The sequence below is a fragment of the Propithecus coquereli genome, unplaced genomic scaffold (assembly GCF_000956105.1).
Source record: "Propithecus coquereli isolate 6110/MARCELLA unplaced genomic scaffold, Pcoq_1.0 Scaffold119, whole genome shotgun sequence".
Classification (NCBI taxonomy): domain Eukaryota; kingdom Metazoa; phylum Chordata; class Mammalia; order Primates; family Indriidae; genus Propithecus; species Propithecus coquereli.
In genome coordinates, this window is record NW_012135969.1 from 3,296,375 (window position 1) to 3,313,455 (window position 17,081).

Here is a 17,081-nt window from a genome sequence, read left to right on the forward strand (position 1 = left end):
GAGGATTCAGAAAACGATTGTTGATGGAGGGGACTCTTGAACTACAGGAGAAGCAGGGGTGAGTGACTTTCCAGGCAGAGGGGACAGTACAGACTCAGGCAGTGACAGCTAAGAATTCATGTGCTCGGTTGCACTGTGCACACAAATTAGCTCTGAATCGTTCACCCCTAGGAGCTGTTGACTCTTTATCTGCCTAATGGGGACAACAACCTTGCCCAGCGACACCAAGTTGTTATGGGGATTAAATAAAGAAATCAAAGAGCTACATCAACTGTTGAGTCCCATTATCATTATGAAAGAGAAGTGCCACACAGGACCCTGTCAAGATTCAACTCAAGATAACAGCACTAGGTGGCAGAAAGTATCCTGCCCTGGCTCCGCCTCTAACCCATAGTTTGTCCTCGCCATACCCACCTCTCACAGGCCTCAGTTTCTTCATCTGTCAAATTAATGGCTTGGACCCAGGAAGGCTAAAGGCCTCGACTTCATAGCCAAAGTGCTTAACTACTGTACAACATAGTATTGCCACTTAAATCCCACCTTAAAACCTACTGTATGTCATTAAATATATGCTCAACATCCTCAAGATGTAAATGACTGAAGGTACATCTCTAAATATTGAGTCTTCCAATCCACAAATAATAGTGTACACCTCCATTTACTTATACTGACACTTTATTTCTAAGTCCCCTTTAAATCTAGCTGCCAGTAACCAGCACGTGGCCCCCGCCCCCAGACTACTTCTTTATTCCTTCTAACCTTTACCTTGGCAGACAAAGTACAAGATTCATCAAGCACGTTTGACAACCCATGGCACATTTCCTGTTTTCCACTGTTCCTCCGCAGGTCACAGACACACAGAACCCAGCCACTGCAGAGCTCAGCCAGGGACAGGGCTGCCGACCACGGCCGCATTCCTCCCAGGCCAAGGGACATTCCCTGAGCACAGACCAGAGTTGTTTGGTTTCGAGGTGCGCTGGGATGAAAGGCACCCTGGCAGCAGAAGGCTCGGCTATTCATTAATTAATTACAACTATAATTGAGGGTTTGTTCTTAAGAGCAAGTCCTTTGAAATTACTTTCCATTAAACAGCAACTGCCACAAAGACATCAGATATTCAGAATTTTCTGTTTATTAAGCACAAGTAGTTTTATTCCGGGACCGGGGCCTTGTTCTGAGCTGGCTCTTCCTTTATGAGTCTCTCGAACCCTCACTTTAGAGCTGGGGCTTGTTTATTTGCGGTGGGGAGAGGATGTGTGTATTTGTGGTTTCGATATCTGTTTTCCAAAAGGAAATCTATGCTACACCAAATAATCTTTTTGTGGACTTTGATCTGACCCTTTCGAGATAAATGTACAATGAAAAATTCCACGGAAAGATTAGAAAGACACCTGAGACTAATACCCACCTGATGTCGTGGGGCCACACCTCCTGGTTACAACCGGGAGGGAGGAAGCAAACTGTCATATTGATGTGGTTCTAAACAACAACTTGTGTAAAGGCCCAGGGGCACTCCGGCATTGACCAAGAGGAAACACATGTTGCACAATGATATGATCTTGTTGGTACAATTGTCAGAGAAGGAAACTCCCACAGCAAAGGGCATAAAACCATCAGGGCAGTCTGAGGCAGCTCAGTTCTGTGGTGCCAGGGAGTGGAGCAGAGCCCAGCCCTGCCCCAAACGCAGATGGGACCATGAACTCCAGCCACAGCTTCAGGCAGACCACCTTGGCCTCCTTCCATGGTACCGGCAGTGGCTGGGGTCAGGCCAGGTGCTTCCCCCGGGCTCCCAGCGTCCACGGCGGCGCAGGGGGCGTCCGCATCTCCCTTTCCCACACCACGCCAAGCTGCCTGCCCCATGGAGGGGCTTGGGGGCCTGGAAGAGGCAGTTCCCTCCTGAGCGGGAATGGGAAGGCCACCATGCAGAACCTCAACGACCGCCTGGCCTCCTACCTGGACAAGGTGCGCGCCCTGGAAGAGGCTAACGAGAAGCTTGAAAGCCGCATCCTGAAGTGGCATCAGCAGAGAGACCCTGGCAGTAGGAAAGATTACTCCCAATATGAGGAAAACATCAGCCGCTTGCAGGAGCAGGTAAGATGCTGGGTGACCCTGGAGCTCGAGATGGGGCTGCATTGCCAGAGGACCCTCAGGAGGAAAAATCAGTACAAAAGACAGTTTCCAGGAAAATGGCCAAAGAGCCTAAAGTAATTGTGCACAAAGGTTTTTAAGGATATTTTCTTATTACACCTTAAATTTGGACTTGGGAAACTCCATTTTGTATAACGAATCTCCTATACATGAATTATGTAGAAAAAGAAAGCAGCAAAAATTACAAAAGTACTATATATTATTTTTAAAATGAGACTGCCTGATTTTTCATACAGCGAAAAAAAAAATCTAAAACATGTGAGCAACCAGCTGCTGTTCAGTATCACTTATGACCCAACAACGTCAGAGTAATGACAGGGGCTGGTATGCGTGTTGCATGCTCCGTGCAGCACAAGGCCAAGAGACTGTTTACTTTCTCATTACATCAGTTCTGCTCCACCTCAAAGTCCTGGCGACAGTGAGGTTATCCATCAACAAAAGGCTCAGTTATACCATTCTGGAGATTATACCTGAAAGCTTTCACTCTACCAGCAGGTTGATCATTGTGACATCCTTCAATGTTTCTTTCTGGGGGCTGCTAGAAGACAAAGTTGCTCAGGGTTCTGGCAATGGCATATTGCTAGAACAAATAATAATAAAATGAGCATAATTTTTAGAATCTTAGAGTTGGGATGGGCTTCAGAGACCTTCTTCACAAAGAAATAACTTTTTAACCAAATATCAAAAAAAGCTAAGCACATCCCTTCTGGGCTATTTCGTAACATTAGCTAGAAGTAGAAGGATTCCAATCATTTCACAGGTTATTTTCTAAAGCTACCTAACTTCCCTCTTATTTTAAGCAGTCCCAGAAAATTGAAAATTCTTTGTAAGATCATGATTTAACCTACCCCAGAAAGGGCATCACAGGTTTCCAATATTTGGACCATATTATTTCACAACACTCAGTCATCCTTGCTTGAATGTAGGAAGGACCAATCAAGATAATATAAATCTGTCCTTGTAATGAACCCTAATTATTGAATAATCAACCTAATAACTGACTGTGTAATTACCTTAACTATATAGTACATGGTTGGCTTTATGAAAAAAACAAGGTGACTCAACAGTCCTCATCGTGTTTTTTGTTTAATAAAGTTGCTTTGGTTTTAGAATGGAGGGAATAGAAGATTTTGACAACTGGAGATCTAAGAACATGACCGCCAAAAGAAATGTGAGGTTAGACCTGGTCAAATAATTTAGGAGCTAGCAGAAGAAAGGAAGAAAAAAAGAAAGGGAGAAAAGGGTGGGAAACATTTGCTGAGCACTTATTATATGCCCAGGCATCATATTGGGTATTTAATACACATCTCAACGCTGTCCAAGAGCTTTCTGCAATGATGGAAATGTTCTCTATCATCTAACTTAATCCCACAACAACCCTGGAAGGAAACTAAAGCTCAGAAATGTGTAATAGCCATTCAAAGCCACCAACAAGAGGCCAAGGCAGCATTCTAACCCAGGTCTGTTTCCAATGGCCATGTAAATCCCACTACAGTGTGGTGCTGACCAGCCTGCCTCATATAAAAATGATATTCATTATTAATAAAGACAATGCATTACATCGTCATTATTAATCATGCAACATATATTTCGTACATATTATCTCATTTAATTCTCACAGCTCTGTAAAGCAGGTATTTTTATCCCCAATTTACAGATAAGGAGACTGAGGTCGAGTGGTTGTCCAAACTCTTGGGAAAAGAATTGAGGAAACCAAGTGGGTGCAATTCGGGGAGGGGGGTGCCATGCAGCTTGCCCACTCTCCAGATGCTGGGGATTCTGGGATCTGAGCTTAAACAGGAAGCTTCTTTGGTTTCAAATTCCACTCTTTTCTGGATTTTTACTTCAGATGTTTCATTTTCTCTGCATTTGAAGAAAGAAACTCTTTGAAGTTGAGATTGTCCATCTGTCCCAACCTCCCCTATTTGCAGATGAGAAAACAGAGGCCCAAAGAGATCCCACAGTTGCCTGGGGCTGCCCCTTCCCAGGTCTTGATGAAATGCTCTGAGTAGACACAGCTCTCTTCCACTCTTACTCTAGAGACAGTAAATGTTACTCCAAAAGTCAGTAAGAAATTGAGTTCAAAAAGTTAATCCAATCTTCTGAAATACAGACTCATACATAGCCATAGGGCTACCATAAATAAAACTCCTTGAATGAGTCTCAACGGTACTGTATTTGGCATTTTGGTTACAGTCAAAAATTCTATTTTCCTCTCCATGGTAGGAGATCACACTCCCTGGAGCAGCAATACTGCACTAATACATCAACCAGATTTTAAAAGAAGGAACTCAGGGCCTTGGGGAGAATTCAGGTGATTAATCACAACATTCGATGCAAATGCTATGCCTCATATATTATTTTTCAATCCATCTTTATCCAGTTATTACCATGAAGGTTGTCTCAGAAATAGTGGTTATATCATAATACTGTTATCAAGTAAGTCTGAACAGTGGGAGATAGTTTTAAATGTGCTCTGTATCAAGCACATTTCAGAACCCGCATTCACATATTATGAGAACGTTGGTTTGATGTGGGCTTTGCAATGAATTTAACTCAATTTAACTCAGAAATGCCAAATAAGCCCAACGATGGTATTTTTTATTTTCTGATTCTGTGGAGTGTATAGGGGAAGGCTTCTCTGGATGTCAATCAATACCTCATAGTATGTGTCAAATATAGTAACTCGGCACACAAATGAGTAAGGCTTACCCCAGGGTCCCCCAGGCATTCTGGGATGGAGCTACTTTTCATTTTGCATGTACTTAGATAATACAAATAATAAGGGATCTGGAGGCGAAAGTATTGGTAAGGATTCCCCTAAGCAGCATTGTAGAGAGACAGTATCCTTTTTGAGGGCAAAGGAAGAAGTCATAATACCATTTGGAAAATCCCATAAGGAGAAGAAGGAATTTGGGCAGGGGCAGCCAGCCTAACTATTTCCTACCATGAACAGCAAAAGTTTAAGGATGCATCTCAACGTATAAAACCCAGCGATGTAGCCAATGCAGTCATTGGCTCTAATTACAAAAGTGCTAGATTTTTAAAAAAGAAAACTGTATAACGTACACTTTTCTAAACTAATCCAGTTTCAACTAATTTTTCAGAGCACAATATGCCAAGAATATGTTGTTTTACATTATTTCATTTAATCTCTTCTAATTTTCATAACTCTTTGACAAAGTGGCTATTTCTATTGCCATTTTATGGATGAAGACACTGGGACGCAGCCGACCTCACTCAGCCAGTGAGCGCTGCAGCAGGACCCCAGGCCCTGCTCTTCAAGTTCCAGACCCAGTGCTCCTACCATCTCTGCATCCTGCCATTGTGCATTCATGATACCAAATTCCATGTGATCAGTGGAGCTTTAAAGAGGACCAGATTTTTAAAAGGTGCCTTTGTATTGAGTTATAGCTTTGTCCTAAGAAAATCCTTTCTAAATAAAGGAATCAACTGTATAAATACAATGGGAATGTCACAGGATTCTCTGACTCCAACTAAATCACAGAAGTTTAGAGCTAAGACCTCTAAGGTCACCTGTTTCTAGTGCAAACTCCTTATTTAACGAGTGATGAAACTGAAGCCCAGGGAGTGGACTGACTGGCCCAAATCCACACAGATGGTCAGGAACAGAGCCAGACAGAGAAAAGCTCCCAGTTTCTAGTTCAGCTCAATACTTGGTGCAAAAGTATTATCATACTTTTGACACTGAGACATCTTCTACCCCATTTTCCTAAAGACAGTGACATGCATCATATGTGTACTATTTTTCTACATATAACATACCTAGAAGTATTTACAAATCATACACACACACACACACACACACACACACACATTGCTCAGGTAAATACTTTCAACAATATTTTTTTTAGGATAAAAAATTATATAACCATCTGGTGAAAGTCTTTAACTGGAGGCTTTATCACCATTACATCTTATTAAGCAGCTTCATTAGATGGTAAAGAATTATTTCAGTCAGTATTTTAATAGCTATAATTGGAACCTTCTCATCAAAGATAAGTTATAAACATGTACACATACCTACAAGCTACATGTGTGGCTATAGTCACTTTGGGCAAAAAAAATAATTGTGCTATGTGATGACTATTATAAAATACATTGAAAATTAGCTTGTCAATTTTGCTCAGTAACACTGGTTGGAAATGTGAATGCTATCACTAGTAAGAATTATGTTCATCTAAAATAATAATTATCATGCTTTCAGAGAGCTGAACTAATAGTCACAATAAGAAAAGAGTCAGGACCCAAAGTCCTTTTAATATCGTCAGATGTGGATGAACTTAAGCAAAATGCTATGCCATGTTCATAACACTAAAAAGGTAGAAGACATTTTGAACAATTACAAATTCTTCCCCTTCCTAAGCCGTTCTTTCAGCAGTTGAATCAATCCCAGACCGTCAAAACTCAATGTAAAAAAAAAAGACAGTGAAATTGCCTACACATCAGATTCTTACTATAAAATCATTCTGTGCTTTGCATCTAGTATGTGCTCAATAAATATTTATTGATTTGGTTATTATTCATCGTTCCACTACCAGAAAAAGAAATTATCTGTGCTGACAAGTCAAATACCCAGGAAACTAGAGAACAGAAATGTATTTATCATGTGTGGGTGTGTCCACCTGAAATAATTCTTGATGCGTGTTTTACAGATAGTGGATGGTAAGATGAGCAATGCTCAGATGATTCTTCTCATTGACAATGCCAGGATGGCCGTGGACGACTTCAGCCTCAAGTACGTTTCTTCTTCAATGTTGTGTGGGTTTTTGTTTGCTTTAGAAAACAAAAACTCATCTTCCCATTACCCACATCTAAAATCTTATAATTAAAAGGCAAAGCAACAACAAATGTAATGTGTGGTACTCGAATGGACCCTAGTTTAAATAAACCATATATAAAACATATAACATGGCGACACTTCAATGTGAATCAAGAATTAGATGATATTAAAGAGCTATTATTAATTTTAGGTTTGATAAATATTATACTTATTTAGAAAAATGTCTGTTTCTTAAAGCATACATTCTGAAGTATTTAGTGATGAAATGTCATCATAGCTATAATTTTCTTTGAAATACTATAGTCACGAATATAGATGAAGCAAATATGGCAAAATACTAAAGGTTGCTAAATCCAGGTGATGGGTATATGGCTGTTTATTATTCTCTTCTTCCGACTCAATGTAAAAATTGACATGGAGTCACCATCATAGAAAAGCATAGCATGAAACAAACATACAAAAGGTGCCCTGTATGTATTCATTTTCTCTCATTAAACCTAAAAAATAAGGGATTCGCCTCTAAATTAAGGTGAATCCTTTCAAAGACCACGGCCTTCCAACAACGGGTGCACTCTTCTCTTCCTTCTAACCAAAGGTATGAAAATGAGCACTCTTTTAAGAAAGACTTGGAAATTGAACTCGAGGGCCTCCGAAAGACCTTGGACAATCTGACCATCATCACAACAGACTTGGAGCAGGAGGTGGAGGGAATGAGGAAAGAGCTCATCCTCATGAAGAAGCGCCACGAACAGGTAGGACCCCCACCCCCTGCCGCCAGGGGCACCTGGTAATGAGCACAGCTCTTCGCCTGCACATTTCAGGGCAATTCAATAGCTGCAGAAGAAACCACCACCTGGATACCACTCTTAGTGTCTCTCAACCTAAATAATCATAAAAAAATAAATATTTAATTTTTCCAATGTCAAGTTGATTCACATGTCAACCATAACAACCAAAATGCGATTATACTTAATGATAAGTTGTTCAACAGTTTTGTTACACAATGTTTACTTAGATGTATTTGTTAATACAATACTACAAGAAAAAATGTGTGAGACTGAACTTCCTACATTGACCTAATATGCAGCAAATTGGGGAACAATAGAATAAACAGAATCTGCTACAGACCAAGATAAATAAGATTCATGGCAAAAATTAAGAATTCTGAATTCCAGAAGCATTTAGCTGACTTTTAAAAAGTTGCCATCCATCTCAAGTCCCTGAGACTCTGATAAAATGATAGAAAAACAATTCCCATTTTAGGCAAACAAAATTGCTTCTGAACATCAAAGAGCCCAGTTTCTGAATAGCTGGTTAGACAATGATTGTTAATTAAACCTTTCCTGTGGCTGCTTGGTTTTCATGAAATCCTATGGGCGTCAGCCCTGCAGAGTCACAAGGCATTGACAAGATTTTGAAAGCCACTACACTTTCTGGCTTTTGTTGACTGAACTGTTTCCTAAAAGCTGTGGTGTATAACCTGAAATGTTCAACTGCTTAATTCATTGTGTGGTCGTTTCACCAATGAACATTTGGTGAAGAGGACTTTGCACACTGTGCAAGCATAATTCTTTCTGAAATATTTTCAACCAGGGACAAAATCAGTAATCGCAGAGGCTATTCAATTACCTGTCTCGTGCTATTCTTTATTTTGTAAAATTATTAGAGGAAAAAGTGCATATGATGTTTTGTCATCAGAAAGTAATAACTGAGAAACCAAACCAAACCAGCAAAAGTGTAGCAACCACATAAGCTGAATTTTTGAAACATCCATTTACTGCTGCCAATCAACACAACAATCCAGCCTCGTGATTGTCACAGCAGATTTGTTTGCTTTCTCTGTTGTTTAACAGGAAATGGAGGAGCAGCATGTGCCAAATGACTTCAAGGTCAATGTGAAGGTGGATACAACTCCGGGGGAAGATCTGATTAAGATCCTGGAGGATATGAGGCAAGAATATGAGCTTATAATAAAGAAGAAGCACCAAGAATTGGACACTTGGTATAAAGAGCAGGTAAAAGACAGGTTCCCCAACTTGCCAAAGGTTCCATTTCTATGTGGCCCCACTGCTGACACCTGTCTCTCTTGTTCCCACAGTCAGTGGCCATATCCCAGGAGGTGGCCAGTCCAGCAGTTGTTCAGAGAAGCCAAAGTGACATCCATGAACTGAAGCGTACTTTCCAGGCCCTAGAAATTGACCTGCAGGCACAGTACAACAGGGTGAGTTGGGGCTAGGAAAATCCTGGGTCCCACATCACCTCCTCCATAAAGCCTTCCTGGATTTCTCTCCCAGGCCACAATACCCCAGATCCCTTGGGACAATCTCTCACTTTCCACTTTCCATCCAAATTGTTCATGATGAGAATGATAATAAGAGCTATCATGTATTGAGTGTCCAGATGGTGCCAGATGTTGTGTGAAGTGGTTCATTGTATTAAATATCATTAATTCTCACATTGACCTTTCCAGGTAAGTCTTAGTGTGCCCATTTTAGAGATGAGGAGACCAACAGTCCAACAGTCAATTGGCCAAGGTCACATAGCTAATAAGTGATCAATGGTGAAACCAGTGATGTTTTGCGGGAAGGATTCTGGACCCTCATAATCTCTGTCAGTGCCCTCTCCACTTACAACCAGGCTGCCCCTGCAACCCCCAAGATAAAGAAATTCTGGTGTCAACATGGTAGGTGGCAAGTCCAGGCCTGGCTAACTCCAAAGTACTGCTCTAGTCATTATGTATGTGAGTAAGTTCCTATGTCCAAGTCATTTCTATCATCCTCACGGTTTAGGAAAATGCTTTGCATGAGTGTTATAAGCATTTAAAATTTATTAAATAAGGTCTATCATTTGATTCCCTTTATAGCCTATTGAATCTTCTAATCATTCATCAATATAATTCCTGAGTGCTACTCTACCCTTGGTCTTCAGAGGAAACAATGTGTTCATTTTTGTTGCAGATGCACATGGCAAATTACTGTTACGTTTCATGAATTGATGATGGTGAACAGTTATTAAAAATGTGCACTGTGTCTTGGCTGTGAGTCTATTTTAAAAATGTACGCTATATACATTGATAATGAGCAATGATAATGAGCACAGAAATAATTATAGTGCTTTTCAGCTTTCAAAGTATTTTAACATACACTATTTCACAATGACCCTGTGAGGCGGGCAAGGCATTCATACCCGTTTTCATGCACACTGCTGTCTGGCAGTATTCTTAGCACGGAAGATTCAGTAATGAAGGAGTTTATATTCTAGTGGGAATGACAGACCATAAATGTGCAAATCATCAAAATATATGTTAGATGGAGAAAACTGCTGCAAAGAAATGAGGGACGGGAGGAGGTAAGATGTGCCAGAGTGAAGAGCTGCCAGGTGATCGGGAAAGGTTTTACTGTCAGGGTGACAGTGAGCAAAGACTAACAGAGATGAGGAGGTGCTTCTGTGGCTATGGGATGTGTTCCAGGTGGAGGGGACAGCAAATGCAAAAGCTACAAGGCATCAGTATGTCCAGTGAGTTGGAGGGACAACCAACAAGCCAGTGAGGCTGCGGTGAGTGAACAAAGGGAGGAAGAAAGCAGAGAAGAGGAAAGTGGTGGGGAGGAGGGAGGGAGGGTGGGAGGGCAAGGTCATGGGGTCACAGTAGAGTCAGATAGTGTAGGGCTTCCTAGCCTACCTTGGAGGGAGGTCAAGAGGAACTAGAAACAGCAGGTATGGATGACTCTTTGAGGAGCTTTGCTGTAGGTGAAAGAGAACAGAGAAATTGGACGATAGCCAAAGGTAGATATGGCTTCAGGAGGGAAAAATTGTAAGATGGGAGGAATTATTCTATTTGAAATCTGGTGGGAATGATCTGGTAGAGAGGAGAACACTGATGATGCAGGAAGGATAGCAATTGCTGAAATGGCCAGAGCACAGACAGCTCATGCATAATAACTGGAGGGAAGCGAGTACCTGGACACGGATTCAAGTGTGTGGGTGGAAGTAAAGGGGGAGCGAGGGGGAGTCCTCTCCTAACTGCTTTCAGAGGAGAAGGCATAAAATAGCCCTCTGGGAGAATAGGAGAGTGACTAGACCAGGGAAATGTGGTTTAACTGCCAGTCAGCGTCAAGAGCCCCCTGCACTAGCAGCCACCGGGTGAGAGTGTCCAGCACAGATAAGAATTCTCTTTAAGATTAAAGTTATGTGCTCCAGAAACGCAGGTGCTAAATCCAAACAGAACCAGGACTTGAACCCAGTCCTCTGTATCCTAGCCCAGAAACTTCATTCAGCAGCTTTTAGAACTTCTTCAAAAATGACAATGTGTTACCATTGTCATAATCAAAAGGCTTTGCCAGAGACTAGGGCTGCCAGATTTCCCCAATCAAAATATAGGACACTCAGTTTAGTTTGAATTTCAAATAAACAGAAAAGATTTCTTTTAGTATAAGTATGTCCCATGCAATATTGGAACACTATTTGGGACATGCCTAACACCAAAAAATTACTCATTGCTCATCTGAAATTCAACTTTAACTAGATGTCCTCTACTTTTTTTTTTTTTTTTTTTGAGGTCCTTCTCTGAAGATAGAAAGACAGCAGTCTCATTTGCTATCTCCTTCTGGGAGTTGTCAATCTAGCCAGAGATAAAATGTAAACATAAGAGGTGAAGAACGGTTCAGAGCAAGGCAGCAGATTCCTCGTGCCCACATGAGTAGCACAGACAATAAACGCAGCAGGAGTGCCACGGGCTTGGGGCTCCCTGATACAACGGTTTTATGCCCAGAAAATGGGCTTCAAAAGTCCTAACCTGTAAGTCAGCCTACTTGTCATCTTGGTGTCCCCAGCAGCCACCGGGACTCCTAGAAGAATAGCTGGCATATGCTAAGTATACAACAAGCACGTGTTGTTGAATCAATCAAGCCATCAGTCAGCTAACGGAAGAAATATCATTGCCTCTTTCAGAAATCTGCTTTGGAAAACACGTTGTCAGAGACCCAGTCTCGGTACTCCTGCCAGCTGCAGGACATGCAGGAGATCATCTCCCACCACGAGGAGGAACTAATGCAGCTGCGCCATGACCTCGAGCGCCAGAATAATGAATACAGGGTGCTCCTGGGCATCAAAACCCACCTGGAGAAGGAAATCGCCACCTACCGCCAGCTCCTGGAGGGAGAGCGTGAAGGGTAAGGCGAAGTCGTCACAAGAGGAGCAGGCAAAGAGCTCTTGGGTGTGTGTTTCTGTCCCTGATAGGTTCTGTTAGCAGTAGTCACTCTAGAGACAGAAAGATTTATGTTGAATTTCTCCAGAAGATACCTATATCAGGTGGCATTTGATTAAGCAGCAAATGTGAATTAATCAGCTAATACTCCTAGGACACTGAGATTTAGAGTCTGAACAGTTAGAATTAGTGCATTAAAATCTCTAGAAGAAAACAACTAAGAGGTTTTGGCTATTGCATTTCCCAGTGGGAATGCACACAATTTTGGCTCCAAAAAAAGAAGATGAGGAACGTTTCAGCTTAACAGCAGGAAAAGATTCCTAAGAGGTTGAAATGTCTAGATTTTCAGTCTGATATTTCTGACCACCCTAGGAAATGACAATACTTGGCCATATAAAGGGCACATACTTTCTGTGACCCAAGAGGAAGGGTAAGTTAGACGTTTAAAAAAAATACATAAATAAAATGTTATTGGACCAAACCTTGAACAATCTGAGAAGCTCAGGGTTCCTAAGCTTGAGACCTGGACCGTGGAAGGGATCCCAGTGGAGGCAAAGTCCGCAGCTCTGAACGGAGGCGGTGGTTAGTGGACCTCAAGTGATCCCAGGGTTAGTGCGAGGAGGTACTCACGGCCTTCCGGATCCGGGAGCTTCTCCCATTAACTCATGACCTTGAGACTGCTGAGCTCAGATAATTATCCTCATTAAAGAGCTGAGAATTTACAAGCAGGCAAACAAAGTTAGTTCATTCCGAGTCTTTAGGATTGTTGCTAATACTAAGTGCGCTTTAACCTTTATCACTTTTATAGGACAATGGAAGAATCTAAGACGTGCATGAAAGGTAAAAAAAAGACTTTCTTTCATTGTTTGAATCTATTTTTTTTTTTTAACAAATCAGCATGTTTATCCATTCTGTAGCAGTCATAATCCTTAGTGTGCTCCCAAATGTCCTGTGTTCAAAATTTATTTCACTCCCAAATGGTCAGGAATTTTCAGTTAACAAATTAGGTAATACAGAATGCAGTGAGCTCTCATTATTGTCCTCAGTATACATGAAAGCTCTTTACAAGCAGTAAAGAAGATTCAAATAATAATTAATAGTATTATATCTTTATTAACTAACTCCCCTAGGAAATTAAGTGGAAATGATTTCACATCATTTTCCCAACTGTATTCTGTTGAACACCAGTGTTCCATGAGACGTGAATAGAGTTTCATGAAAGATGTGTTCTATGGCCAGATAGGGTTGGAAATACTGTGTACCATGACCCTCTTCTTGAGCAGGTGTGTTGCATTTCAGTGTGTTAAAGATGCAATAAATACTGCTTTGAAGAATAAAAGGAACAAGACAGAGAAAGTAACAATGACGAAAGTTTTACTTTGTTTAACCCAGTATTCCCAGACATCTTTGACCTGGGAAACTTATTTTCTCAGATTTCCCTTTATATCTCACTGGAAAATTCCAGCAGAACAGAGTCTGGGACAAGTGGTACTTTCTGATTCGTTTGTGGTAAACCTGTTCTAAGGCATTAGAGATTGAGATAATCAGATAATCAACACAGCTAGTCTAACTCTATCCCTCTGCAAGATATGACGGAAAGTCTCTGAGCCTCTCCTTAAGCATGTCCAAGGATGGGGACCCATTACTCAATGGGATGACCCAGTCTTCTGTTAGAGAGGTTTGATTTTAACAGAGTTCTCCTTTGTATCTCTGTTAATGGTTTCAATCCTTCCCTGTAGTCTAGGACTGGTTTATTGATGTGTCAACAAGGCACTTATTTGAGTAAGCCATATCTTTGAAAACAGCCATGATAAACATCCCTCGCTACTCACCTATCCCTCACATGGCACGCTTTCTAGATTTTAAAATGAGGTGCCCTGAATGGCATTTAGTGTTCTGTAAGCTCATAGGATCTGTGGTGCAAGTGCTCCAAAGCCCACATGCGCAGAAGGGACTCCTCGAGTGCTTGTGGTCAGAGGCGAGATTCTGAAATCAGGTGCACCAAGGATGAAGGTCTTGACCTCCAGAAGGTGACACTGTTCAGAGACCCTCATTTGCTGGAGAGTGGGAGGAAAAAACCTTCTTTGAGTAGATCCCTTTTCACTGCAGCAGAGCCCACCACATGGCTTGGTGATCATTCTGAAAGGCACAGAGCCTTCAGAGACTGAGGGTAGGAAGCCGACAACTAGTACAGTTCGTATGGTAGAGGGAGCATGGCAGTGACCTTTCCGGTGCTCTTTCCCTCAGTGTCTGCAGCTCCAAAGATCAAGGCCATCACACAGGAGAGCATCAATGGAAGAATAATTCTCTCCCAAGTGAACGAGATCCAAAAGTGTGCATGAGGCCAATGAGAGTTTCTGCCTGTTGTAAAAACTATTTTCCCCCAATGGAAAGTCCCCGCCCAGATACTAATGAGTGAGTCCTAAAAGGTATCCTTGGAGTTATCAAACTCAGAAACTTTTATTTCTGTTCTCCTTAACAATCTCACCAGACTTCCCATAATGCTCTTAATATATTGCACTTTTGAATCTAAGTATGAGCTTATGAATTTAAAGCTCTACTTTCCTACTACAATCTTCAGATTCCCATCATTGTGCATCTGTTTTGTAGCCAATAAAACTCCAGATCAGCTGCATCATGTCTTCTTTTCTATGTCATTAGGCAAGACAGCACCCCAATGTCTCATCCTAACAAGGGTTCCTCAGGGCATTGTCTGTGAAAGATCCAGAGGGATCTTAATGCTTCAAACACATCCACGGCAGCCAAACATGGGGCAGCATTGTCACCACGAAGCCATGCAACCTAGGCATGAGATGTGGTCCATGAGGCTCTCCAGGCTTCTGTCAGAGGGAAGGGAAGGACAGAAACAGAGAAAAGGAAGCCCAGAAAGCCTCTCTGGGAATATGAGATGACCAAAAATTATCCCATCTCACTTTAAAAAAGAAAAAAAAGCTGAAGGGCTTAAAAGAGATTTAAAGCTAGAAAATGAGATTCAGAAAAAAAAAAAATCTTCATTACAGAGGAATGTTAAGACCCTAAAAGAGGAAGTGATTCATCCAAGATCCAAATTGCAAATATTAAGATCCAGAGTGTTATGCTGAGCTCTAGTAGATGCCTAAACCTACTCTGTCGCTCTGCCCTCTGAAGAAGATGCCATGTTCTCACACCCTAGGAGCGTGGTCATTGTTCTGAGGCTGGTACAGAGGAGCTGCCTCAGAGAGAGGAAAGCAGAGATCCACGTATCCATTAAGACATCATCAGAATGTTGTACATGGAATTATAAGATATTAACAACTTAAGAGACCACAGGCACGGAATAGTCAAAACCTCCCATTTCACAAACAAATAAACTGAGGGCCAGAGCAGTGAAGGTATTTACTCAAACACTCACTGACCGGGTGCAGCGGGGTCTACTGACTCCTGCATCAGTCGCTTAACTAAAAGTGGGTGTAATTTAGTGCCCTTGTCATCTAACACATTGGCAATGCCCTGTATATTTTTTTTTTTGTCTCTGTGTTTTAATACTCTCTTGGAAAGGATTGCTTTTGATATTTTCTGTTAAAACTGGATTCATCTTCTCTTTAAGGCAACAGTTGGTGTTTCTGATCCTTAATGCCCAAAGAAGAGAAAACCAGCCCCTGACAATCTGAAATCAGGCAAAAAGAACCCAGGATAACAACCACATCATTGCAAAAACGTATCATTGGTTTGACTAAAACACACGAATCCCCTGGTGTAAAATTATAAATTTATCTTTACTATGTGATTATTTCAAAGAGGCTCAAAAATAATCAATACACAAACATCTTCAATGAGTTTTCTTTGTGCAGTATTTGTACGTGGTGGCTTTTGATGTTATTTTGGGCAAGGATGGATCCATATCAGACTTCATTAGTTCTCTTTTTCTATTTCATTTTACTAAAGAAAATCTCATGTTAATAGGGTACTATAGTCTCAAAGCAGATGTAAAAAATGAATTTTTTCTCTATTTTAGCACCAATTCATTCTGCTATTTTGGACATTACCTCTTTCTTGAAATCTAGAAAATGTGCATAAAATACACATTTTTCTCAAGGTGAAGTTTGAGCACTGCTAGAAAATCTTTTCAAGAATATTCAAAAAGAAAATGACCAACTGAAGAGAAAATTATAATATCAGACCCAGAAAAAAATCACTAACCTTCCATTTATAATCATAGTTTGCATATGATTTGGTAATAGAAAATCATAACATATGAATAATTTTTTACCCAAGGACCTAAAATCTTCTAAAGTCTTATTAATTTTCACAGTATCAATGAAGGTGACCAGCTATTCCAGTTTGCCCTGGAAACTCCCCAGTCCCAGACAAACTGGAGAGGCTGGTTACCCTGTAAATAAGGAATTGCTGCTGTTTCACTAAGAAGAAGGAAGTAGAGAGAAATTAAACCATTCACCTGAATAAAGAGACAATTCCATGATTTGGGGCTCTAGGTAACATAGACCTTTCTCTCACATTGAAATCAGCCCAAAAATCTTTCAAAATTATAAATCAATTAATGCCTGCATGTTCAGGTGAGTTACCAACTAAAGAAGTTTTTGTTTGTATTTGGTTTTGACCAGCGCACACCCAACCCACATCAAGGAGGTGGTAATAAATTCTACTGTTTTCATTCCAGAAACACTTTGAATAAATAGCAATCATCATTCTATTGCCCAAAATCCAACTAAACAGTTGGCTCATCCAAAGAAGTATAAAGTATTAATTTGGAATTTAATATTTATGTCAACATATTTGCCCACAGTATCATAAAAGGGCTGAGTGGATAGATATATCTAATATTGCTCAATCCAATCAAATACATGCCTTTATAGACTCATTTTTCTGTTACTATTTTTACACACCCATCCTGTTGATGATGTGTGAAATTGGGATCTAAACTTTGTA

The 17,081-nt window shown here is 40.8% G+C and overlaps 1 protein-coding gene across 1 annotated transcript; it reads left to right on the plus strand.

Moving 5' to 3' along the window:
- The first annotated feature begins 710 nt into the window (after nucleotides 1–710).
- On the plus strand, nucleotides 711–14,790 carry KRT23 (keratin 23, type I). Its single transcript, XM_012660732.1, has 9 exons — nucleotides 711–1,006; nucleotides 1,348–2,091; nucleotides 6,825–6,907; nucleotides 7,548–7,704; nucleotides 8,806–8,967; nucleotides 9,051–9,173; nucleotides 11,900–12,120; nucleotides 12,964–12,995; nucleotides 14,403–14,790. The coding sequence occupies exons 2-9, from the start codon at nucleotides 1,696–1,698 to the stop codon at nucleotides 14,495–14,497; spliced, it is 1,269 nt and encodes a 422-aa protein (XP_012516186.1). The 5' UTR covers nucleotides 711–1,006; nucleotides 1,348–1,695; the 3' UTR covers nucleotides 14,498–14,790.
- Nucleotides 14,791–17,081: the final 2,291 nt, after the last annotated feature.